The 27,728-nt window shown below is 39.2% G+C and overlaps 1 protein-coding gene across 1 annotated transcript in view; it reads right to left on the reverse strand.

Annotated features, from left to right (window-relative positions):
* Positions 1–24,123, reverse strand: part of GOLGA4 (golgin A4) — a 104,343-nt gene extending 80,220 nt beyond the window's left edge. The window contains exons 1-2 of the mRNA XM_078059182.1: positions 23,726–24,123; positions 7,471–7,560 (exon numbers count right to left, since the gene is read on the reverse strand). Coding sequence (XP_077915308.1) covers positions 7,471–7,560; positions 23,726–23,797 — 162 coding nt within the window. The 5' untranslated portion in view covers positions 23,798–24,123. The remainder of the gene's footprint in view (positions 1–7,470; positions 7,561–23,725) is intronic.
* Between the last annotated feature and the right edge of the window lie 3,605 nt (positions 24,124–27,728).

Consider the following 27,728-nt stretch of genomic DNA (forward strand, 5'->3'; position numbering starts at 1 on the left):
TGGCTCAGTCATTAAGTGTCTGCCTTCGGCTCAGGTCATGATCTCAGGGTCCTGGGATCGAGCCCCACATCGGGCTCCCTGCTCAGCGGAGAGCCTGCTTCTCCCTCTCCCTCTGCCTGCCTCTCTGCCTACTTGTGCACTCTCTCTGTCAAATAATAAATAAAATCTTTAAAAAAAAAAAAGAAAAGAAAAGAAAAAAAGAAGAAACTATGAGAACTGAATAGATACTAAGGCAACTTGACAGGGGTAAAAGACTTGCATTAACTGACAGAGGGTAGGGACAGGTAGCTTCCAGTCTAATGTCTAACAAAGTAAAAGCATACCAGCTTTGAAAGTCAATCTATTTAGGGGCAAAATTCATTCCAAACTTAAGAAGAAATGTTTCTCGCCCATTACTTTCAAGATACTTCTCAGTAACTCCTGAGAGTGTCATAGAATAGTACAAACTGACTTGGAATGGCAAAGACAACTAGAGAAGCGGTATTTTATTTCTGAAAGATGTCTCAGACCAAGAAGAATAAAAAAGAGGGGCGCCTGGCTGGCTCAGTCAGTGGAGCATGCAAATCTTGATCTCAGGGTTATGAGTTCAAGCCCCACGCTGGGTATAAAGATTGTTTGAAAACAAAATTTAAAAAGGTGGGGGGAGGGGGAGGAAGAAGAAGAAAAAGTGACATCTTTCTCAATGTTTGGGAAAGCATTCCAATCCAAAGCAGCCTGATGCTTCATTATTTCTTCCCTTGTAATGTCACAATTAAAAATTTAGTGTCTGTGCTATCCAAGAGCTGACAGGTACAGAAAAAGCCTTTTCGTTTCTGTATCATAATAATCTTTTTATGTGATTCAAAAATCATGAGTATTTTCATACTTCTAAATTCACTTGCTCCTCACAAGAACCCTATGAGAGGAGATATTCATTATAACACAATTCTAAAGATGCGAAAGCTGAGGCTCTAAGAAGTTAAAAGCAGTTTTGTCCAAAGTCACACAGCAAGTAAGGGATGATATCCTGTGATCCCTCCACCATTCCAGGTTGCCTCTCTGCATGTAGGGAAGCAAAAAAGCATATGGTATTTATGAACACACATCTACTAAACAGAATGGAATCCATCAATCAATTAACCAGAGCTATTTATTTCTATGCGTCATTTTTTTAGCAAAAAAACAAACAAACAAAAAAGGATTCTAAGAAAATAAACTGATTTCTGGAATTTAATTTTAAAACAATATGAAGGGGTGCCTGGGTGGCTTAGTCGTTAAGTGTCTGCCTTCAGCTCAGGTTATGATTCCAGGGTCCTGGGATCAAGCCCCACATTGGACTCCCTGCTCTGCGGGAAGCCTGCTTCTCCCTCTCCCACTCCCCCTGCTGTGTTCCCTCTCTCGCTGTCTCTCTCTCTCTCTGTCAAATAAATAAATAAAATCTTCAAAAAAATAAAACAATATGAAAATGTTGGCTAGACGAGTCCCTAGGATAAGAATGGACAAGCCTAAACTATGAGGAAGTGTGTCCAAAAGACAGCAAATTAGAGAGCAGGGTAAGTAAAGATATCAATCCTTCCTTCAAAAGTTCAGCAAGTAAAGAGACAGAGCGACAACATCCCTAGGACCTTAGTCTACATAATGGTCCATCTGTTTCCCTCCCTTCAGGTAGGGACCTAAGCAAAGTAAGCTGAGCAGACCTTCCCATCTTCCATGGCTGCCCCCAGAAACTACTTAAAACTTAACGAGCACCTACTATGTGCAAAGCACCATGCTAGAAGATTTACATACTGGTAAACCCCCACAAAACAAGTATTATTATTTCCATTTTACAAAGAGAAAATCTGAGTTACTGGAAGGTTAACTTCCAAAGGTCCTTCAGCCAGCAAGTGACAAAGCCTGGATGTAAATCCAGGCTGATCCAGATGACTCCAAAAACTATCCTCTTCTCAATAGTCTACACCAGGTCTTACTCCAAACAAATTACATAAACAGATCTTCATGCTCTTAGAAAAATCATTAGATTCAGCCACAAAAAGGAATGAAGTATGAAACATGCTACAACATAGATAAACCTTCAAAACATCATGCTAAAAGAGCCAGACACAAAAGGTTACAAATTGTATGGTTCCATTTATACAAAATATCCAGAATAAATGGATCCATAATGACAGTAAGCAGATTAGCGGTCACCTGGGGCTGGCGGAGAGGGAACATGGGGGAGTAACTGCTTAATGAGTATGGGGTTTCTTTTTGGAATAATGAAAATGTCATGGAATTAGAGAGATGTGATGAGTGTACAACACTGTGAATATATGAAATGCCACTTTGAAACTGTAAATGTTATGTTATAGGAATTTAATCTCAATTAAAAAAACATCATCAGAGTGGAACAGAGTGCAGGAGGCTATGGTAGCCTCATCTGCCTAGTCAGCCTTTCACATGATCCTACATTCTCTACTATTCTAAAGCATCCAGCTCTAGAGAGGCAAAAAAGATTCATCTCAAGCAACAAAAGGGGAAGGAAGCTCTATGCTGAAGATAACAAGGCTATGCCCAGGATCACCGGAAGAAAGCGGATGGTCAACGTGCATGTGCACAGGATGAGAGAGTGCCAGAGCCCTGTAGACCTTAGGGTCAGCACAATCTCAGTCTGTTCTCCTTTGCCTTCAATGTCTGAATCATATAGATGATTTTTTATATCCTTATAATAAGGAAGCCTGCAACCAAAGACAGACTTATTTAGATTTACATATAGTATTTACTAACACAGTAAAACAGACATATTAGGAGGTATATAAAAACTTTAATTATCCAGGAAATTATCTAAATGAAACTATCTACTTCTGAAGCATTCTGGATAGCAAAGACTACTGTATTTACTGAAAAGGTGGACAAATATTTATATTTTGAGTTAAACTTCCATATTTTACTAAAAAGGAACATTATAACATTTAAAAACAGAAAGTCGGGATCTTCTATCTCAGAGATTTAACAAAATCAAAAACCCAGGGAGTGGGAGGATGAATAAAAAGGTAATTCTTATGTAATGCCCATTTAATCAATAACTTAATTATGAAATTAGAAAGTCCTTTAATTTTGTAAAATAAACTGAACTGACCATTACATTGGTCAAAAATAGCTTTTAGAGTTGTTAGGAAACACTTTAAAAGCAAGGAGATGAAGGGATGATGCTGCTCTTTCAATCAGAAACCACTTCTTTAGTTAAACCTATGAAGTACAGGATCTTTAGGATTGAAATTTGGGAATTTGGGAAGGAATAAAAAATAACCCTTAGCTCACTTAGCCTATTGTAAAAGGATATTCAAATCATCCCTTTCAAAAAGGATTATTTTGTAAAGATATATTCAATTAAAATGTTTTAAAGCATCTTAGATAAAATAAATATTTTTTTTTTTTTTTTTTTTAAAGATTGTATTTATTTATTTGAGAGAGAGAGCATGAGAAGGGGGAGGGTCAGAGGGAGAAGCAGACTCCCCGCGGAGCAGGGAGCCGGATGTGGGACTCGATCCCGGGACTCCAGGATCATGACCTGAGCCGAAGGCAGTGGCTTAACCAACTGAGCCACCCAGGCGCCCTTTTTTTTTTTTTTTTTAAAGATTTTATTTATTTATTTGAGAGAGAGAGCATGAGAAGGGGGAGGGTCAGAGGGAGAAGCAGACTCCCCGCGGAGCAGGGAGCCGGATAAATAAATATTTTTTAAAAAGTTAATAGTAGGGGTGCCTGTTTGGCTCAGTCAGAAGAACATGTGACTGAGGATCGTGAGTTTGAGCCCCACATTGGGTGTAGAGACTGCTTACACAAAAAAGCTTTAAAAATATATAAAAATAAAAAAAAATTAAAAAGCAATAGTAGCAATCAACAAGTTATTTTCAGGGTTTCAACTGTATTGTGTGTAAACCAATATACTATAAAACCAACCAATATACTGAATATAGTAATGACGCTATCAACACTGATTGCCAAAATGGTTCTACTCAGTACTGCAGCTTTCATTCAAATTGGTTACATGTATAAACTAAGTTCAACAGCATTAAATTTGAAATCACAAAGAGATGTAATACTGCAAGTGATATACAAGAAAATAAGATCCCCAAGAAAGCATGCACATACTTCATACTTTAAACAACTTTGTCAGATCATTTAAATCTATGCACCAAGGACACAGTCTATGCCAAGGACATAGAATGCCAAGGACATGCCAAGGACATAGAATATGCCATTAACTTTGAATGCAAAAACTATACTATGAAGTGTTTATTTTGCTATCAACATCTACTATAAAAAGTTTTAAAATTTTTTTGTGTTAAAGTAACCTTAGAAAAAATTAAAAAATAAAGTAACTTTCATCAAAACAACTTGGAAATACCTCTCAAATTTTTAAATTTGAAATCCATCCTATAACCCAGCAATCCCATTCCTAGGATTCTATCTTGAAGAAGAATGGCATTATAAATGTTTATGTACAATGCTCACTACAGTACTGCTTATAATACTGAAAAGGTTATAAAATTTGATTTATAATACTGAGACTCTCTCCAAACTAATCTATAGAATCAATACAATCCCAATCAAAATCTCCACAGGTTTGTTTTGTTGTTGTCATTGTCTGTTTCATTTCGTTGTGAGTTTGTTTTTCTGAGACTTGAAAGTCTAATTCTAGAGGCGCCTGGGTGGCTCAGTTGTTAAGCGTCTGCCTTCGGCTCAGGTCATGATCCCAGGGTCCTGGGATCGAGCCCCACATCGGGCTCCCTGCTCTGCGGGAAGCCTGCTTCTCCCTCTCCCACTTCCCCGGCTTGTGTTCCCTCTCTCGCTGTGTCTCTCTCTGTCAAATAAATAAATAAAATCTTTAAAAAAAAAAAAAAGAAAATCTAATTCTAAAATTTATATGGAAAGGAATAAGAATAACTAAGACACTCAAGAAGAACAAGGTAGGAGTGCTATGGACTGAATGTGTCTCCCCAAATTCACATATTGAAGCCCTGGGAGGGTCCTGGGAGACATATTGAAGCCCTAGCCCTCAATGTGATGTTATTTGGAGGCAGAGCCTTTGGGAGGTAATTAATTAGAGAAGGTCAAGAGGATGGGGCCTTCATGATGGGATTAGTATCCTTATAAAAAGAAAAAGAGACAGGAGAACTGCCTTTCCCCTACTCCCACCCATCCCTTTCTTCCTAGGTGTATGTACCAAGAAGGGCCATGCTAGGACATAATGAGAAGATAGCTACCTGCAAATCAGTAAGAGAGCCCTCGCCAGACAGCCAATCTGCTGGCACCTTGATCCTGGACTGCCCAGCCTCTGGAACTGTGAGAAACAAATGTCTGTTGTTTAATCTACTAGTGTATGGAATTTTGTTAAAGCAGCCCAAACTGACCAAGACAGCAAAGACCTGCTCTACAGAAGACAAGATTTAATATAAAACTACTGTTATTAAGACAGTGTGGTATCAGATCAAAGACAGACAAAGCAAACAAGGGAACAGAATAGAGAGCTCAGAAACAAATCTACTCAAATATAGACACTTAATTTCTGAAAAAAGGTAGCACAGTAGAGCAATGTGGAAAGAATGGGACAACTGGATAGCCATTCAGGCGGGTTGGGGGGTGGGAGGGAGACACACAGACTTGATCCCTACCTCACACCATGCTGAAAAAAATCATTTCCAAACGGAATGTAGATCCAAATGTGAAAAGTGAAACAGGATATGGGAGGATGGGCAAAATGGGTGAAGGAGAGCAAGAGGTACAGGCATCCCATTATGGAATGATTAAGTCACAGGAATAAAAAGTACAGCATAGAGAATAGAGTCAAAGATATTGTAATAGCATTGTATGGTGACAGATGGCAGCCACACTTTTGGTGAGCACAATGTAACTTACAGACTTGTCAAATCACTATGTTGTACACTATACTTCTTAAAAAAATGATTTTTGAAAAGTAAAACAGGAAAATACTCTCAGGGTAAGAAAAGAATTCTGTGATAAGAAACAAAAACACTAGCCAGAAAATAAAATATTAATAAACTGTAATACATTAAAACTAAGAATTTCAGTTCATCTAAGGACACCATTAAGAGAATAAAAGGGCAAGCCACAGGCCAGAAGAAGATTATCTGCTAGGCATATAGCCAATAAAAAACTCCTATCTGTATATGTTAACTGGAATTTAAATAAAAACTTGAAACAAAAAAAGAAGAAGAAGAAGAAGAAACATCAAGACACAGAAAAAAAACTCATTACAAGAAAAAAAAATGTGTAACTATGTATGGTGATGGATGGTAACTAGACTTATTGTGGTGATCATTTCAGTGTATTCAAATATCAAATCACTATATAGTACACATGAAATTAATGTTATATGTCAATTATACCTTAATAAAAAAAACTCCTATCCACACTACATAAAAAAGAACTACAAATCAATAAAAGACAAGCCAAGAGAAAAATGAGCAAGATACATAAACAAGCACTTCACAAAAAAAGATATCAAATGGCCAATACAGAGATGAAAAGTGCACAATCTTATTAGTCATCAGAGAAATGCAAATTAAAACTACAATAAGAGAACACTACACACCCATGAGAATGGCTGAAATTAAAAAGACTAGCAAGAATGAAGAGCACCAGCAACTTTCAGAAACTCCTGGTAGAAAGGTAAAGTTCTACAACTATTCTGAAAAACAGTGGGCATTATCTTCTAAAGTTTAAAACTCTGTATACCTTTTGATTCAGTGTTCCACTCCTAGGTACAAAGCAAAAGAAACGCAGGTACATGTGTACCAAAAGAAATGTACAATGATGTTCACAGCAGCATAATTTATAATAACCCCAAACTGTAAACAACCCAAATGTTTATAATGTTCACAACAGAAAGCATACTTAAGTGGTACTATAAAGAAAAGGAAAGAAACAAATACCAAGAGGTCAGGATGATAGTAATCTTTTTGGGGGGAAGAAGGCAGCACTATAATGCTGGCAGGGTTCCTTTTGGAACCTCAGTGGTTTCCTTCATAATAATTCATTGATTTGTGCATTTCTGTTTTACTCTCTTCTGAACCTGTGTGGCAGTTCACCACAAGAAAAAGTTGAAAACAATCTAATCTGAGCTATGGGGCTAGCTGCAAGTCACACAAAATCAGTTAAGTTCACAGATTCCAATCAATAGCTTGAAAATATAGAACTTTTTTCTATTTGATGCTATGTTAAACAAATTATTATCAAATTATTATAAACCTCAACTATTAAAGGCAGAGTATATTGTCCTCTCAAATTAAGATTCTCAAAGAAAACATACTTTACAAAAGCATAACTACTATTTACAAAGAAACAATAATGTTTTTATTAATAAAAATACCTAACAATTAAAAATTGACCTGTCAAAATAATTTTCCATTTTGTTATCAACAGTAGCCTGCATTTTAGATTAATAAGCTTCTTCTAAGAGGTTTATTAAAGAAGAAATTCCAAACTTACCTCTCTATTGGGTGTACCTTCATCAAGTTGCTCTGTAAATGAAAATGTCCTGCTCCTGGTTCTTGTTGGTGTCGAAGAATTGGAGGGAGCCTAGATTAAAAAATTATTGCATAAATTACAAAGACTACATTGACTAGTGGACTATGTATTGTGTAGTCTTTCTCTCAGTTCATGCCCAAAGAACCCCATGAAAGAAAGGAAAAAACAAACACATAAAAAAGAAAACAATACTTAAAACATCAACTAGAAGACCTAGGCTGCCTACTGGGTCCTTGGTCTGACTCTACCACCAACCAGAACTGTAACCTTAGCTAAACTAACTTTTTGAGGGCTATGTGTCCTCATATATAAAATAAGGTTGTGCTGTTAACATAAGATGATAACATTAGGGGAAAGTGAAACCAGCTGAGGAGTATACGAAAACTCTCTGTACGATTTTGGCAACTTCCCTAAAATCAAAATTATTCCAAAATTAAAAGTTCATGAAAAAAATAAGGTTGTCAATTCAATCTTTAAAGTGCCTTCCAGGGACGCGTGGGTGCCTCAGATGATTAAGCGTCTGCCTTCAGCTCAGGTCATGATTTCCAGGTCCTGGGATTGAGCTCCCAGCTCAGCGGGGAGTCTGCTTCTCCCTCTGCCTCTCCCCTGGCTTGTGCTCTCTCTGTCTCTGTCTCTCTCAAATGAATAAATAAAATCTTTAAAAAAATAAAAAAATAAAGTGCCTTCCAGCTCTAATATTCAATACTATGTAATGCACAAGTAAACATCTCTCTAGTCAAGGGCCTTGCTTTAAGTCTACCTTGCACACCACAGCTAGATCCTAAGATGCCAATCCATTTAGTTCTGTAAAGGAGAGCCTGACACAAAAATCCTCAGGAGAAAGGGCCCAAAATTTAAACTAGAAGGTTGAAATCTACTACTCTAAGGTGAACCAAAAAAGTCCTAAAAGTATAAAGCCAAAACTTTAAGAGCCTCCCTCATCCATAACAAAACAGATCTGAACTCATCTACACATAGAAATAAGCCCTGATGTCTTACCCTTTTGTAGTCTGCAAAGTACTACATCAATAAAAGGCATTTAATAAATATTTGTTAAATAAATGAGTGAATGAATGAACCAATGGAACCCTGATCTGTCAAGTGGGCACATACTGCTGTGGGTAGGCTGGAACAGAGAGGTCATTAGGAATAGTGTACACACATACACATACATACATACATACACACATATACATATTTACTTTACAGTAACTGCAACATTTCAAATTAAGATAGATGTCCCATAAATGGTATTGGGACAAATGCCATCCATATGGGGGGAGAGACACCAATCAGATGCTTACTTCATACTTAAGCTATATTAAAGATTTAATTTTTTAAGTTTTCATTTAAATTCCAGTTAGTGAACATACAGTGTAATATTAGTTTCAGGTGTACAACACCTGGTACTCATCACAAGTGTACTCCTTAATCCCTATTACCTATTTAACTCATAATTTTTAAAAATTGAAATATAAAAGAAGATATGAGAGTTTACTTCTATAATCACTGAATAGGAAAGAGATTTTTCTGTCAAAACCAGAAATCAAAAGGAACAGTTTAATTGGGAGGGGGGAAAATATCAACAAAATAATGACAAAAATTTAATAACCTTTTTTTTTTTCTAAACAGCTCTTGTAACTCCGTAAGCTAGAACTCAGAAAACTTACTCAGTCTCCCTCTCATCTAGGGCAGATGACCTGAGCTCCACCAATGAATATACCCACGAGACTCTGAGTCATAAGTGCGGGATGTGAGAAAATAGACACACAAATTTAAAGTTCATCATCTGGTGAGCAATGGAGACAAAAGCTTTATGCAGTTGTGCAGAAGAATTACTGATTCAGCTTTCCAGATACCAGGAAAGGGCTACTTTCAGACAGTGACCATCCAATCACTCAAAAAGTATACCCCCAATGTAAATATTTACGATCTTTATACTTTGGCTTCATGTGAGCCTAATCAGTAACTGAGAACCTCATCAGCTCTGGATTAACTAGCAAAATCAAATGTTGGAGTGTGCAATAGGTAGGTCATAAAACACACTGTATTCAGAAAAGTAGTACCACCTGGCAGGCTTGGCCTGATGGCTGGTAGGTCTTCCCCCGGAGTTGCAAGAGTAAGGATCACATATGTGACGTATGATTGTAAAATATAAAACATGCATAAAAAACTAATTGTACTTGACCATTTATCGGAAGGTCCTGGATCTTTAATGGGCTATCCTCACTTCAAAATATAAAGGGATTTAGATTCCTCCAAACTAAATTTGGTCTAATTAATTCTCATAGCCATGAGAAATCTGGACAGGTTTCTAAGCTATTTATCACAATTAATATCTTTATTGCCCACCAATGGATTATTAACTAACCATTGGCCTCTATTTTAGTATAGGGAAAACCATTTTAGTCACTGTGGTAGGTAGAGTTCTAAGATGACCCCAAATGACCCTCACCTTGTGAATATGAGCTCACTCCCTTGACTATCTCACATTACATAGTAAAAGGGATTTCTACAGGCATATTTAAGGTTTCTAATCAGTAGTCTTTGAGTCAATCAAAAGATTACCTGGATGGGTCTAGCCTAATCACAAAAGCCCTTCAAATAAGAGTCTAGAGTGCAAAGGCAGAGGCAGAAGGCAGAGAAATGCACCCCTGCTGTCCTGAAAGAAAACAAAATGCCTATCAGGGCCAAATGACAAGGAACTGCAGGTGGCCTCAGGAGCTGAATGGCCCTCTTCAACAGCCAGGAAGAAATAAGGACCTCAGTCCTGTAACCACAGGGGACTAAATTCTACTACAGCCACATGAGCACAGAAGAAAACCCTAAGGTCCAGATAAGAACATAGTCTGGGGGCACTTGGGTGGCTCAGTCGGTTTGGTGTCTGCCTTCCGCTCAGGTCATGATCTCAGGATCCTGGGATTGAGCCCCGTATCGGGCTCCCTGCTCTTCGGGAAGTCTGCTTCTCCCTCTCCCTCTGCCCCACCCCCCTCTCCACTCATGCCCTCTCTCTCTCAAATAAATACATCTTTAAAAAAAAAAAAAAGAACATAGTCTGGATGACACCTTGTGTAACTCTGAGCAGAGAAGCCAGTTGCCCATGCCAGACTTCTGACCTATAGACAATGAAGTAACAATTGGGTTATTAGACGCTAAGATTGTAGTAATTTGTTATGCAACATTAGATTTTGGGAATCAATTTTGGGAATAATGAGCCTTGAGTGGCTTGTCCCTATACCATGATTTTTCATTACCCATCAAGACTCTGTTCAGATGTCACCCTGACTCTCTCCAGAAATGCTTTCCTGTGTGCAGCCACAGCACCCTGTCCACACTACCACCGCACTAGGAGCACTTGTCTCTCAACCCCATGGTACAGAGACTACAGCTACCCTTCAAGGCTAATGCAACACCCAACAAAGCAACTTAGGAGGCCCTGTTCAACAAATAAGTGCTCTAAAATTACAAATATATTTGACTAACTGATTGATTGATTGATTGGCTCCACACCCAATGTGGGGCTTGAACTCACAACCCTGAGATCAAGAGTTGCATACTCTACCAACTGAGTCAGCTAGGTGCCCCAATAAATGTTTTTAAATACTTTATCTGTTTTGATCCTCACAACCAATCTGAAAGATAAGCAGGACAGATATCATCATCCCCAATTTCTCATCTCTGATGAGAAAATAAGAAGGTCAGAATGCTTATGTCGCTTGCTCAGGTTGCATACAAGATCTGTGTTATGGGTTAGGACACAAGTCTTCCAATTCCCTCATCCACTTCCCTGGTATTCTTTAAAGATTTTATTTATTTATTCATTTGAGAGAGAGAGAGAGAAACAGCATGAGAAGGGAGAGGGTCAGAGGGAGAAGCAGACTCCCCGCTGAGCCAGGAGCCTGATGCGGGACTCGATCCCAGGACTCCAGGACCATGACCTGAGCGGAAGGCAGTCGCTTAACCAACTGAGCCACCCAGGCGCCCTTCCCTGGTATTCTTTAGATCACTGTTTCTCAGATTTTTTTTTCCACTGGGACCCATGATGTAAACAGACAAAACAAAGCACCCATTTTACATACAGACACCTCTAAGACAGAAGTTTTACAGAACCTTAATCTTTATGACAGAAGGTGTCATATTTCCTGACCCAGTTTATTCTTTCACTACAAAAAAAAAAAAAAGCTAGGGGGTGCCTGGCTGGCTTGATCCCCTTGAGTTCAAGCCCCACGCATGGTGTAGAGTTCACTTAAAAAAAAAAAAAAAAAGCTGATCTCAACCCACTAAAAGATTCCACAACCCTCTTAAATGCTTTCACCATACCATGTCCTTGTAAGAACAGTGTACATAAACACAGCCACTAACTCTTAAATCTAGACTACATCAGATATATCTACTATATTTTAGTTATCTTAAAAAATAAAAATTAAAAAGCATTAATCCTAGGCTGAAAAACACAATCTAAAGATAACAAAAACACAAATTTTGGATATTCATATTACTGAAAAGTTCTATATTAAAGTCAAAACTATGTTAACCAAAGTTTACTCATTAGGGGCTCTACTATCTGGGAGTTTTCATGGAAAGAATTACTCAAGATAGCTGAATTATTAGATAGATTTAGAAAAATACAGATATAAATATAGACATTGGTAGAGATGCAGATATCTATCTAAAATTATAGATTCAAAATGGTTACACCTCATTGAAAACCTAAAGGGCTTTGGAGATATAATGAGTTGTAACCATTTTGAATCTATAACTTTCTGAAATCAATTAACTAATTCTAGTTTTTAAAGATAAAAGGAGGGGCACCTGGGTGGCTCAGTCACTTAAGCGTTTGCTTTGGCTCAGGTCATGATCCCAGGGTCCTAGGATTGAGCCCCACTCAGCAGGGAGCCTGCTTCTCCCTCTCCCTGCCACTCCCCCTGCTTGTGCTCGCTCTCTCTTAAATAAATAAATAAAATCTTAAAAAAAAAAAAAAGGAAACAACATAATTTAACATTTTCTTTTTTCTTTACCATTTTCTAGGTCAGTCATCACTCATAAATATGCTACTTATAGTAAGTCTTCTCTACTCATTTTAGCCTGCTACTAGTTTAGAAACTGGATAACTACATTTACTGGAATTGTAGACAAAATAAGCATAAAGAAGCTCTAAATGAGGGTTTTTTAAGTTTCCTTATTAATAACTTAAGATTAGCTGTGGAATGTGAAGTTGGGGACATTAAAATCTGGGATGCCTTTTGACTTACTTCCTGGTTCTCAAGTTATGCCCCGAAGAGATGAGAAATTATTCTTACACATGCGTAACAAAATCTGGCTTCATTTCTCCCTCCCACACCCGTGGACAATCAATCATGGCAAGGACACAACCATAGAATCCTTCTCATCACAGCCCTGCTGAGAGACTCTCTCCAATCTATTTAATATCCCACCTCTATAGAGGTGGCCAAAGTAACTTGGAGTTAATTCTTCACATAAACTTTTATATTCTAATTACCAAAATTATTAGAGATTATTAGAGATTTTCACCATGTCCTTCGTAAATCACCTTCTGCATCCTGACATCTAAAATAGTAGTACTGGAAATGAAATATTGCTGTTCATGTTATAAATGCTTACCTCAAAATCAGCCCTTTAATATAGTGAAATCCACTCACCCAAAAGTAATTTAAGGAAACTTCCAGTTAAACATGGCAGATGGAGTATATGCTCCTATTTTCTCTGCCTCCCAAAGAGCTAAGAAATTTCAACCAGGGGAGCCTGGGTGGCTCAGTTGGTTAAGTGTCAGCTCAGGTCATGATCTCAGGGTCCTGAAATGGAGCCCCGCATCGGGCTCCCTGCTCAGCAGGGAGTCTGCTTGTCCCTCTCCCTTTCCCTCTGCCCATCCCCACTGCTCACTCTCTCTCTCTCTCCTCTCTCTCAATAAATAAAATCTTTTAAAAAAAAAAAAGAAAAAAAGAAATTTCAATCAATGTTCAGAAGATTGGTGTGAATGGAAGAACAGTAAAGGATTTAACACAATTGAGAACACTACAACCCCAAGGAGCTACAAAAGAGAATAATGATGAGAAGCAAGCCTCTTTTCTCCCCAGAACCATGAAAAGACTTAGGACTTAAAACAAAAATATAACACAAGATGCAAAAGTGAAGAGACAAGACCAAAAACAGGAAGACTGGTTGAAAGATCCCCAGGTCCCTGTCCAACCTTTCAGAGCCTCTGAAGAACCAGAGGTTTATTTTTGGGAGCCAATAAGGCTCCAAACTGGGCGAAACCAAGCACAGTAAGATAGGAGTGAAGGGCAAAGTATATGACTAACCTTAGTGGGATTAAGTGGTATCTGCACAGTCAATCAGCCCTGCTTCCAGAAGGCTGGCAGCTTGGCTTATAACCCCCTCACCCTTTCTCCAAAGCACACTGTGCTTCTCTGGAGAAACCAAATGACCTCCAGACTTGTGGTTACCAGCATGAAGATATTTCCCCCAATAATAACCCAGTAGAGAACCCCAGTGTCTCTGTCACATGCTACTTCCAAGTAGCACCAGATTTTTAGTGCCTCACCCTTAAATATGAATGGGAAGCCCAGAGCATGCAATAAAGTTTCCAGAGTAAAAAAGTGAGCCAAAAAACAACCAAAAACACAAAAACTAGAAAAAACAAAACAATAAAGATTAAAAGAAAACTTCAAAAAAAATCACCATTATCCTGAGATAAAAGATATTATATCTGTATAACAAGAACAATGCTATGAAAAAGGAAAAGACAGTAAGAAACAGCCCTTAGAAATTTTAAAATAAAATAGCCAAAATTAAAAACTCAATTGAAGAGTTAAATAAGTTGAAGAAATCTCTCAAAAGTAGAGCAAAACAAAACCCAAAACACAACAACAAAAACCCAAAACAGAACATAAATGGTAAAAAAAGAAAAAAAGAGAACCTATCCTGAAGGCACAAAAGCTACCAAATTGCAGCTCAAGAGAAGAGAAAAAATAAAGGGGAGGGAATTATCAAAGAAACAATATGTAAAAGTTTCGAAGAATTTAAGCACAGGAGTGGCACCATACAATGCCCACTGAGTGTCCAGCACAATGCATAAAGAAATCCATACGGGGCATATTTACCATGAAATTTCAGACAACAAGATGTAAAGGGAAGATCCTAAAATCTCTAGAAAGAAAAAAGCAGCAGAATGACAATGGACTTCTCAATAGCAACACTGTAGGCAGAAAACAATGGAGCAATGCTCCCAAAATCATCTACCTTCGCAGGAAATCAGTAAATATGGTTTATAATGTACAACTCAACAAAGAGCAAAGCAACAAAAGCTTATTATTAGAAATATGAAGTTAAGCGATGCCTGGGTGGCTCAGTCATTAAGTGTCTGCCTTTGGCTCAGGTCATGATCCCAGGGTCCTGGGATCCAGTCCTGCACAGGGCTCCCTGCTCAGCGGGGAGTCTGTTTCTCCCTTTCCCACTGGCCCCGCTTGTGTTCCCTCTCTCGCTGTGTCTCTCTCTGTCAAATAAATAAAATCTTAAAAAAAAAAAAAAAAAGAAATATGAATTTAAATATCTGGGCAAACAAAATGTTGAGAACATGGAGAACAGGACTGGAGGGTTGGAGCAGACAATGGTTTTTTGCATAATATCCTTTCAGTAGTACTTCACCTTTTAAAACCATGTAACATATTACTTTGATAAAAATAAAAGCAAAATTTTATTTAAAATTTTAATCAAAATCGTAAGTATTTAGTATGTTCAATACAAGAGACCCAATAAAATTTAAAACATGGCATACAGATTAAAAGATGGTTGATAATGAATAATAAGTGCACTGATATTCTCAACACTTCAGACACTAGCTATTGTTAACAGAGTATTTCAAGGCCAATCACATGGTATATGCTAACCCAACCAAGTGATTCTACAAAATAAATAAGATAGAAAAATCAGATAATATCTTTACAATCTAAGGAATATACACTTGTTGAAAATTTATAATTTAAAAGTCAAATATTTTAGGGGCGCCTGGGTGACTCAGTCGGTTAAGCGTCTGCTTTTAGCTCAGGTCATGATCCCAGGGTGCTAGGATCGAGCCCCACGTCGGGCTCCCTACTCAGTGGGGAGCCTGCTTCTCTTTCTCCCTCTGCCTGCCACTCCTCCTGCTTATGCTTTCTCTCTCTCTCTGTCAAATAAATAAATAAATAAAATCTTTTTTAAAAAAATAAATAAAAGTCAAATATTTCAGAAGATGAACTTATGTTGTTTTTTTAAAAGATTTTACTTATTTATTCATTTGACAGAGAGCAAGAGTGAGAGAGCACAAGCAGGGGGAGCAGCAGAGGGAGAGGGAGAAGGAGGCTCCCTGCTGAGCAGAGAGCCCGATGAGGGACTCGATCCCAGGACCCCGGGATCATGACCTGAGCCGAAGGCAGATGCTTTACCGACTGAGCCACCCAGGTGCCCCTGAACTTATGTTTAAATACATCACAATGATTAGGTTTCCAGTACAAGAATGTAGACTGAATACTATTGTTTGCCTCCTCTCCCTCCTACAAACCCATTGAAATGAAAGTTTAAAGAAAAAAAAAGTAGAAAAACATAGATTAGTTAAAACTCAAGAATAAGACAGAGAACATCAACAGTGAAAAGATAACGACGGGGCGCCTGGGTGGCTCAGTCAGTTAGGCATCTGCCTTCAGCTCAGGTCATGATCCCAGGGTCCTGGGATGGAGGCCCATGTCAGGCTCTCTGCTCAGCGGGGAGCCTGCTTCTCCCTTTCTGCCGCTCCCCCTGCTTGTGCTCTTTCTCTCTCTGTCAAATGGATAAATAAAACTTTTGAAAAGAAAAGATAATGACATTTTCTGAAGAATCGAAGGCAAAAGGATTCAAATTGGTGGAGGAATCAGGACAAAGGTAGCTGTAACTCCAAATTTGCACAGAAGGTTGAAGCAGCAGCAGCAAATTCTTCCAATGGGGGGGAAAAATCACAGGTTTAGAGAACTAGAATGGGAGATACTGTTCTCATTATTGTTCTCAGGGATTAAGGGTTTGTATGACAAAAAGGTACTGGAGGTCAGCCTCCTCCTAACCAAACATATTTCCAGACAAAAGTAACTGCAAAATAATAAGCAACCTACCCTGTAGGAGTTAGATCTTCAAAAGTGGGGGCTGGTACCACAAAGTAGCAGGGTAACAATACACTTGAGTTTGCCCACTGCAACCCAGTCTTACCCAGTTTATGCCAGTTTATGTTCCAAGATCATTATTAGAAGTAGTGTCCCCTTTCCTTCTCAAGATGTTTGCATGATAAATTATACGGTCACCTTTCAAAGTAGGTAGACCCTCCTTGTTTGGGCTGGCAGAGAGGAATCCTCTGATTGTTCCCTTTCCTAACCACTCTCCACACAGGGGAGAGGCACATAAGAGCAGAGAAAACCCATGTCAGTTAGCAAAATAAATCACCCACCAGGACTTCATAAATATAAGTGAACAACCAACAATCATAAGACATTGTTCTTAACAAACAAAAAACAAAAAACCAAGATGACCAGTAAGAATAAGTGACCCCCAAAAAATCAGATAAATCAAGAAACAGAACTTAAATATGTGTGTGTGTGTGTGTGTGTGTGTGTGTGTGTGTGTGTATATATATATATATATATACACCATATAATGCTTATCCTCCCAGAGTTTTGATAAGCTCTAGTTTCTTTAAACAAACATAAGCTGCTACTAAAAAGTAAAACAAAGCAACAAGTATAAGCCCAGTGGTTAAAAAAATGGGCTTCTGAGCCACACTACCTAAGTTCATCTCAGCTTTACCACTGATTAACTGTGTACCAAAGACAAGTTACTTTACCTCCCTCAGCCTCAATTTCTTATCTGTAAAATGGGGATAATACAAGTCATATGTTATATTATTTCATGTTTCAATTTAGAAATCATGCAATACAACCAAGAAAAGTACCTGATTAATAATACTCAACAAATGTTTACTACTGTTATTATTTGTAGAAATTAAATATATGATTACTAAAATAAATTTAATAATTTAAATAAATTTATTCTAGTAATAAAATTTGAAGAAATCTCTCAAAACAATAGAACAAACAGGAAAAAAGGAATATATAAAAAGAAAGTTAGAATACACAAAGTACTTGTCCAGAAAGATTAATAAGATTTTGGGGGGGGGCAAAAAACAACAACAAAGAATTAAAAGAAGAAAATTGGGAATTTCCTAAAATCAAGGGAAGAAGAGAAGATTCAAACATCAGGTTAACTACCAATGAAGAAAGAACAGGTTTGGAATTAGACTTCTCATCTGCAACACATGATGCTGGAAGATGAGGAGAAAGACGCTCAACAGTCTGAAGGAATATTTCCCACCTAGAATTCCATAAATAAATGAGAATGTCTTATTAATATCTTGTGATTTAGAAGGTGAAGGAACCAACCTCTGTTGGTTAAAATCCTATACTTTTAGAGCCCTGACCTTCATTATTAACACATTAACTGAATTCTACATCAGTTTCCAGCCTTGCTCTCTTGTCTGGACCCTGCAGGATACCCTTTGAATTTTCCCACAGTTTCCATGGGATGTAAAATTGAGGTGTGTAAAATTACATCCATGTCCTGGAATCTTTGAACCTCACAATTTAACAAATTGGGTTAATTCACCCCAAAAGCTAGAAAGACAAAACTTCTCTTAGAACTTTTCCTCTAGCTCTATCAACCTAAGAAGGAGATGAAAGAACTTTGTATGACCAGTACTCTATTCAAGTTTCATAGCACATTTTTTTAATCCCATAAACTAGGATTATTTTATTACTTAAAACGTGAGAACTTAATGCACATTCTATCTAACGAATTACCAACAGCCACTATGTGCTACTGGTCAAAATACAGATTATTATATATTAATGTTCTCCCTGGGAATTATGGTTTCCCCAATTTCAAGATGGAGGGTAATTATTTAGTAAACATGGATTTACAATAAGGCTATGTTCCTTCAGAAAGGGACTCTTTTCCCTGCTATCTGTGCATTTTTTTTAAATTTCTATTACATAAACTATTATTTTGGAGTCCCACTTTCTGCTGTTTTTAATTCTTTTATTGTGGTGAAATATATATAACATAAAAGTTACCATTTTAACCAGTTTTAGGTCTATAGTTCAGTGGTATTAAATTATTCACATTGTTGTGCAACCATCATCATCATCTATCTCCAAAACTTTTTCATCTTTCCAAACCAAAACTCTACCCATTAAGCAATAACTCCCCACTTCCCCCTCTCTCCAGCCCCTAGCAACCACCATTCTATTTTTTGTCTCTATGAATTTGACTAATCTAGGTACCACAGATAAGTGGAATCATACAGTATTTGTCCATTTGTGTCTGTACTTTTAAGTTTTGGTAATATTTGAAAAAGGCTAAAAATGTTTAAAAATATTTTTATTTATGCTGGGGTGCCTGGCTGGCTCAGTCAGAGGGGCATGCAACTCTTGATCTCAGGGTCATGAGTTAGAGCCTCACACTGGGTGTAGCAATTACTTAAATAAATAAAATTTAAAAATACATTTTTATTTATGTATTACATATATCCCAATTACAAGGTATTCTATATTATTTTTTAATGTTTATTTTATCCAATTCATTCTGTAAGACTGCTTTTAGACAACAGGCTTCAGCAACAGAAACTTGATCAAGGCAAAAAGGCCTACAGTGACCACCTACCTAAATACAGGCAGGCCCATCAGGCAACCCACCTCAAAATATCCATAGGCCCTAACTGACCAATGGGCTACTTACAACCAGGAACAGTTACCAAAAAAGGGAAAATTCCCTACGTCCCCATATGTCCTCACCTTCCTGCTTTAAATATAGCCCCCACTCACTGCCTCGTTGCAGTCTGCTTTGCTGTCCTGCCAACCACTCCTTTGAGGTGTATTCAATAAACTTCTATCTCCTTTGTTCTGCCTTGTGTGAATCCTTTCACCGCCCATGCCACTGGCCCCCACCTGATCAGGAATGCCCCACATTTGGGGGGCCCCCATCCAATTGAGACAGACACCACATAGGAATTTAAGAATCCAAAATAGATACTCATTGTTAAAAAAATAATGTAAGTGGGGTGCCTAGGTGGCTCAGTCGGTTTAGCTTCTGACTCTTGATTTCATCTCAGGGTCCTGAGATCAACCCTGGGTCAGGCTCTGTGCTGGGTGTGGAGCCTGCTTAAGATTCTCTCTCTCCCTCTTCTCCCTGCCCCACCTCATGCATGTACTCTCCCTCTCTCTCTCCTAAAATAAAATAAATAAATAATGATGATGATGATGATGATAATAATAATAATATAAGTGGGGGCACTGGGTGGCTCAGTCAGTTAAACATCCCCCTCTTGATCTCAGCTCAGGTTTGGATCTCAAGGTCGTGAGTTCAAGCCCTGCATTGGACTCCACACCGGGCGTAGAGCCTACTTCTAAAAAATAAATAAATAAACTAATAATAATAATAATAATAATTAAGTGAACCTTTATTTAAAAATTTTTTAACTTCATTTTTAATTAGTGATTAGGCTTCAAGTCATCATCAGTGTTGAATAAATAATTACTTAAAACATTTGCCAAGGAAAGGTGCAAATAATCTTAGTACCAACCAAATAGAAGTGATTGGGGAATATCAGAAGGCTATTTCTTGTTTTTATTGAATGTTTTCAAACCCTTAAGGAACCCTATATTATATCATTATTATTTTTGCTGGAAAGTTTTACAAATATTGTGATGCAAATGGTTTATCCCAGAATTATCTATGCCTGACAACTCAATCTATTGGAAAAATACCTCTCAGGCCACCACACCTATGAAAAGCAAGCTAAGAAACAGAAAGTATGCACACAAAGGCCTCCAAACACTCAAAATTTGTATTAATACACTACACTGTGCTAAAGAATCCCTCAGGTACTTGCCCTTATTTCACACAAAATTGTATAAGTTTATGTATCTTAAAAAAAATAAGCTGCTTATGTATCTTGATTCAAAGCCCACAACAGTTCAAAGGCAGAGACAAGAAAGACACAGAGGTTACAAAATTACAAAAAATAGACCAAGAACAAACAAATCCTCTTGAGTGGGTAAAAGGGAAATGTCTTGGGGCGCCTGGGTGGCTCAGTCAGTTAAGCGTCTGCCTTCGGCTCAGGTCATGATCCCAGGGTCCTGGGATCGAGCCCCGCATCGGGCTCACTGCTCCGCGGGAAGCCTGTTTCTCCCTCTCCTTCTACTGCTTCCCCCTGCTTGTGCTCTCTCACTCTCTCTGTCAAATAAATAAAATCTTTAAAAAAAAAAAAAAAAAAAAGGGAAATGTCTTTCACACCCAGGTAAATTCTTGAGGCATTGTGCCTTCAAAACAAAATAATTTATACTCAAAAATGAAGAAATGATAATATTATACAAATTCAAGATCCTTTGCTTAAGAAGATAAGGATACGTGTAATCTGTTGCAAAAGGATTGTCATCAAAAAAGGGTTTTTGTTTTTTTAATTCACCCTTGAAAAAAAATCTTTAACTTTGAAAACAATAATCCAGAACTTCTCATCCTGAAGGATTCATAATAGCTGAAGATCTGAGACCAGAACAGAATCAAGTTTCTATGAGTAGATGATCACTAATAATTTAACTTTTACCTTCTTGATATACATATTATACATAATTGTCAAAGTTTTAAATCTTTTATACACAGTGATTTTATTTGATCCAGATGCACTGTCTCACCTAATACGTTAGTCAGCTCGTTAACTTTTTTACTATTCTAAAAACTACCTCTCTCTGTTAATGCACAAAATCAATTCATTTTCATGAAGAAAAATGAAACATTATAAGAAAAACAATCATGATATCTCATGAGCACTTCCTTCTTAAACTATTTTCATTGCCTGTATATAAATATACTTTATATACATATGGGGCGCCTGGATGGCTCAGTCTGTTAAGCGTCTGCCTTCAGCTCAGGTCATGATCTCGGGGTCCTGGGATCGAGCCCCACGTCGGGCTCCCTGCTCAGTGTGGAGCCTGCTTCTCCCTCTTCCTCTGCTGCTCCCCCTGCTTGTGCTCTCTCTCTCTCTCAAATAAATAAAAAATCTTAAAAAAAATAAAAAAATTAAAAATACATAAATACTTTATATCATATTTTTTCCCCACAAAACTGGGATCACACTTGACATGCTGCTTCTTAATCTGTCCTTTAACACAAATATCTTTGCATGTTATTATTACTTTCCTGCAGGTTCTAACAAAAGGTGTGTTAGGCAAGTTAATCTCTTTGAACCTCACTCCATCTATAAGAGTATCTACCTCTTTGGTGTATGTAAGAAATAAAATGATCCGTGTAAAATACAAAGCAAAATGCCTCTCACATAGTAAGAGCCCAATAAATGTTGGCTTTTGTTTAAGGCTGCATAATAACCAACTATCTTAAACAACCTGTTAATCAATTTTCTATTTTTAGCCAGTTTTTACCTATTAAAACAACACTGAAATAAAAATCCATGAGGTTAAATCTTTAATACATCAACTGTTTTTAAAGACTTTATTTATTTATTTGAGAGAGAGAGCGGGAGAGAGTGAGAGAGAATGAGCAGGAGGGAGGAGCAGAAGGAGAGAGAAAAGCGGACTCCCCGCTAAGCAGGGAGCCCTATGCCCCACTGGAACCCAGGACCCTGGGATTATGACCTGAGCCGAAGGCACACACTTAACCGACTGAGCCAACCAGACACCCCATCCTAAACTTTCTTAGAATAAATTTCTAGAGGTGGAATCTTGGATATTTTATACATTCCCAAATGTAACTGTTTCACATTCGCCAACATGGTGTTTCCCCACATTCCTCATCTCTACCTCACTCTTAAGGTTTTTGTTTCTTAAATAAATGTGTTTTGTAAAGGTAGAAAAGCTGGCAGTAAATAGTATGAAAAGTAAGGTATTTACTATCTAAATTTTAATCACTATTTACATTTTACTTAGGAGAACGAACAAGCTTTCAGTGTCATATTCCAATGTATTTCAAGCAGTTTTACTCTACATGAGCTTTAGCTTTTAAGAGAACAACTTCAATTTATAGTTGACAGTTGTTCTAATGCAATAGTTGATTTAATAGTTGTTAGTTGCTTAACAGTTGTTTAAAAGCTGTATAAGAAAAATGTGTTTTTAAAATTACTTTTAAATGTCTCCAAATTAATTAAAACTCAGCCTTTCTTACAGAAACTCTAAAATTTGAGAGAGTGAGAATTGCTCAGTCTGTTGAGACTGAGAAAGGCTGGGAAGAAATTTAGCAGAAGCCCTCATCTTTGCTCAAGAGACAAGTGCTGCGAGCACCAAAACACACATTCTCATTGGTGTCTAGCAGACTGTTTCTTTAAATTAACACTGCTAACACGCCCCCTTTTTCCTAGAAACTGTCATTTCCTGAAGCAACAGCATTCATGAAAAAACAAACTGAACAAGACTCTTGAAGAAGCAGAAGCCCGGCTGGGGATAGGCAGAACCCCGGCTTGGCCTCAGAATGTCTGTCCCTACGCCCGTCCGGGATCAACCAAGTTATGCGAAGTGACTAACTCGTGACAGCCTCGGGAGTTGGACGCTGGCCACACTGCCACCTCTTTCAGGTCCAACGCCCCGGCAGGCAGCCTGGCCTGGAATGGCTCGACCCTCGGCCCGCACCTCTGCACCACGGTTTGACATTAGACCCCCGTAACGGGTCGGGAGTCTAGAGGGATTCAGACCCCTCCGTACTCAATCTCGGGTCATGATGGGAGAGGGAACTTCAGACAAGAAGTCAGATATTGCAAGGGACCCAGGTTTTCCCATCCCGCCTTCACTCCTGAGTTGGGGTCTCGGATGGGTGGGGGAACCTTCGATAGGGGTCAAAAGTCATGCAAGATCGGAGCCCTTCTAACTTATTCTCAGGCCAGGGTCGTGCGCTGGGGGAAAACTAGAGGTCAGACGTCCCCAAGGATCCGGCCACCCCCTCCCACTCTCCTGCATGGAGTTTGGGGATGGGTGCCCCGGGTCCCCAATAGTGAGGACCCGGGCCACCCTGGACTCATTCCCAGTCCGGAGTTTGGGGGAGATTCTCAGGTCAAGGGTCACGGAAGAACCTTCCCTCCTCCTGGCCCCCGAAGCTGTGTCAAGGGGTGTCGGGAACTAGACGAGAGCAGCGGCCATAGTACCTGAGTCGAGGCCAGCGCCTGCTGGAGCTGCTGTTGCTCCTCGCTGATCTTTTGCTTCAGTTTCTTGAACATGGTGCAGCGCGGAGTCCTGAGTGTGAGACCTGAAGGGCGAGCGCCCAGGGAGACCCGGCCGCGGCGCGACGGCGGCCTCTCTACACCAGGGACCGTAGGGGCCGGGCCTCACCGCCTCCTCCTTGGGCTCGCGGGCGGATCGAGACACTCGTCCTGCGGGTGTGGGCGTCGCCGCCGCCGCGTCTCTTTCTTCTGGGTGCCACTGGTTGGCCTATGCCCCCCATCCAGCCCCGGCGGCGGCGGCGGCGGCGGCGGCGACAACGGCAGCAGGTGAACGGTGTGCCAAAGACGCCTGCGCGGCCTACGTGGAGCTCGCCAAGGGAGCTCTACGGAGCGCCGGAGGGGCCAAGCACGAAGTCGCGCCGGCACATGCGCGCTCGGGGTGTCGCGCCCGAACGCGGCACCGGCGAGTAATAGGCCGCGTTCCGCGCTGCTCCAGTTCGTTGCGTACGGAGCTGCCCTCCGAGCTGGGGCGAGGGCTGGTGTGAGCCCTGCAGTGACGCACACCCGCACTTCGGCACTGCAGAGTCCTGCGGGGAGGGTGCTGCTTCTATTAAGGACGGCCCGGTGGACAGGCCCACCGTGAAGAGCCGCGTGTGTGAGCGCCTGGGGTGGGAGAAGGCGGGTATCCAGGGAACCTGCTTTGCGCTCTGAAGGATAGTGTACTTTTGTTCAGTATTTGTAGTTAAGAGTCTGCATCTTCAGTGCCTGGTACTCCTACTACTCCCCAGAGGGGCCGTCTTTCCTTCCCTGGACTTTTCCAGAGGTCTCAAGAAGTGCCTGACACAGACTTCCAGGGTCCAGACGTTTCAGGACGATATTGTAAAATCTCAACCGTTTGGACATCTGTCTGTATTTTTCATTTAACCGAAATCGTATATTTTCACGTATTCATTCCAAAGTCCTTATTAAAGTGCCAAGTCCTTGGGGATGTTAAAAGAATTCACAGCTGATGGAATACACAAATTTCCAAAGGGTCCAAGCGTCTGCATCTGCAATCATCCTAGAGAGTTTAATGTTTATGTGCTTAATTCTTCCAACACCCCGAACTTGGGCCATCTGTGAACCCCCATATCCATCTCAGCAACTACCTCTGCATGCTATACCAAATTGCTTCACATTGCCTCGTGTATCAGAACCTGAGAGAATATATGCTGATCTTCACATTTTAGCAAATTTTATTTATTAGCAAGTTCCTCTGTAAGATTCCATAGCCTGATCCCTAAATGTAGTAGAGCCAGAACAGGGCCTAGTCTGAACACCGCATTGACAGCTGGGCCAAGTCCTCTCTTATCTCATAGTGAACACCTACATATTTACCAAGAAAGTAGTAGCACTGTGACCTTTGGCCACATAGTACAAAGTCAAATGCCTGAAGGGAGCAGAAGGATTATGAGTGACACACAAATGGTATAAGACAATGGAGAATTAGGGAAAGTAACAAACTGGGTAGTGCAAACTCATCCAGAGGTATTTTTAAATCACTGCAGCGAAACAGCTCTTAGAATAAAATTCAGCCCAAAGGCCAGATTGTGACCTCTGAGTCTCAATTCTCTGCCCCTCGTTTTCCTCATCTATAACATTTTAGTAATATTTCATGGGAATGTTGCGAAGTTTGATGTGCCTAGAGTATAGTTCATAGTAAATGATACTTAAAAATTCTAAGAGTTTCTTTCTCTTCTTAACACTCTCCCTCTCTGTGTTGAGAGCTCTAGCCTAGACCCTCTCCCCTGAGCTCCAGATCATACCATCTTCATTAGGCTGTCAGGTTCGGGAGGGCAAAAACCATGGCTGTTATACAACTCAACCAGTGCCTGGTACAGGGCCTGACACTAAATTTCTGCAGAATTACTTAGTCTTACTACATCCAGCTGCCTACTGAACAGTTTCTCTTAATAGTGCATAGGCCCCTCAATTCAACTTGTCTGAAACTGAAATCATCTCCTACTACACCCCCTACCATCACCATCCCGATTTGCCCCTTCTGTGTTTCTTCTCGCCCTCTTGCATCTTCTCCTCCTCACAAGCTTGCTTTGCCATCTGTATTTTCTGCCTTGGCTGGTGTCAGCTCCATCTGCCCAGTTACCCAAGTGAAAACTATTGAAGTTAGTCAAAATATTCCTCTCATTCTTCACCCATATCCAGCAAATCACCAAGCCCTCTGTCTTTTACTCTGAAATATTTCTCAAATCCATTCTCTTTCCTATTCACCCTGCCACTAGCTAGTTTCAATCTTCATTACATCTCACCGCTTAAATGATCTTCCAGCTTCCAGACTGGCTTCTCTCCAATCAATCTTCTATATAGCTGATGTTACTGTCCTGCCAAAACCCCATCAGTGACCTCCTTGTTCTGCAGGACACTATTCAAATTCCCAAGGAGTACAAGAAACCCTTAGCAGCCTGGCTCCTGCTTTCTCTCTCACTACCCCTCTCCATACTTCACACTTGAAACCTCCAGAAATTTCAAATTGACTTGTGGTTCCCTTGCACATCCGGCTTTTGTATACCTCCTTACCTTTCTTTTTTTAGTCCCCAGGTTATATATAGTAGCTTTGAACACCTTAATGAATCTAGTATACTTATAATCCTCCATGACTTTGTACATTTCTTCTTTTTCCACCTTTCTTATCTATCCTTGATAATGCTGCCCACATGTCATCTTCCCTTTCAAGCATTTCCTAACACCATCCCTAAAACCCCACACACATCAGTGGACTTAATCATGCTCCCCTCTCTACAACTTCAATCTTACAAGCTTTAATGTATGTATCACACTGTATTTTTATCTTTTCTTACAAGAGTAACATATACTCACTGTAACAAAAACAAAAGTACAGTCGACCCTTGAACAACACAGATTTGAACTGCACAGGTGAAATTATACATGGATTTTGTTTTCAGTAAATACAATACAGTACTGTAAATGTATTTTCCTTATGATTTCTTTTCTCTTTGCTTTATTGTATGAATACAGTCTATAATACATATAACATACAAAATACATGTTAGTCGACTGTTTAATAAGGCTTTTGGTCAACAGTAGGCCGGTCATTATTGGTTAAGTTTTGGGGGAGACAAAAGTTACACACAGATTTTTCAACTATGCGGGAGGTTGGTACCCCAACCCCCGCATTGTTCAAGGGTCAACTGTATGATCTTATCCCCCCAAATAACCCCTATAAATAATTTAGTTGTATTCTTTCCATTTTGTTTCTGTATTAGTGAAAATATAGAGATGTGTAAATGTAATTATGTATTTGTAGTTTTAATTTATTTCATTAATTTAATTTTAATTTGTTTTATTAAAAATGGATCATACATATTCTCCATTTTGCTTTTCTCAATTAACATGCCATGAATATCATTTCCAATCAGTACCTGTATTTCAGTCACTTTAATGACTGCATAGTATTTTATACTATGGATAAAGTATTTACGATTGATGTCTCGGTTTCCATGTGTTAATGGATATTTCACTTCTCCCCAGTTTTTGCTATTAAACAATATTAAAGTGAACAACTTTATAAATATGTTTGTGTACTTTTGTGTATGTTTCTGTGGAAAATAATGGATTCCCAGAAAGGTAGTTGAAGAATCCATTCATTATGTATAGTTAATGCCAACTTGATCTCCAAAATGAATACCAATTTGTTTCTTTTTTTATTTTTTTAAAGATTTTATTTATTTATTTGAAAAAGAGAGAGTGAAAGACAGAACATGAGCAGAGGGGAGGGGCAGAGGGAGAGGGAGAAGCAGACTCCGCACTAAGCAGAGAGCCTGATGCAGGGCTCGATCCTAGGACCCTGGGATCATGACCTGAACTGAAGGCAGACACTTAACTGACTGAGCCACCCATGTGCCCCAATACCAATTTATGTTTCTATCCACAGTGGAAATGCCCAGTTCCATTTTTTTAAAGATTTTATTTA

This window comes from Halichoerus grypus, chromosome 1 (genome assembly GCF_964656455.1).
Source record: "Halichoerus grypus chromosome 1, mHalGry1.hap1.1, whole genome shotgun sequence".
Classification (NCBI taxonomy): domain Eukaryota; kingdom Metazoa; phylum Chordata; class Mammalia; order Carnivora; family Phocidae; genus Halichoerus; species Halichoerus grypus.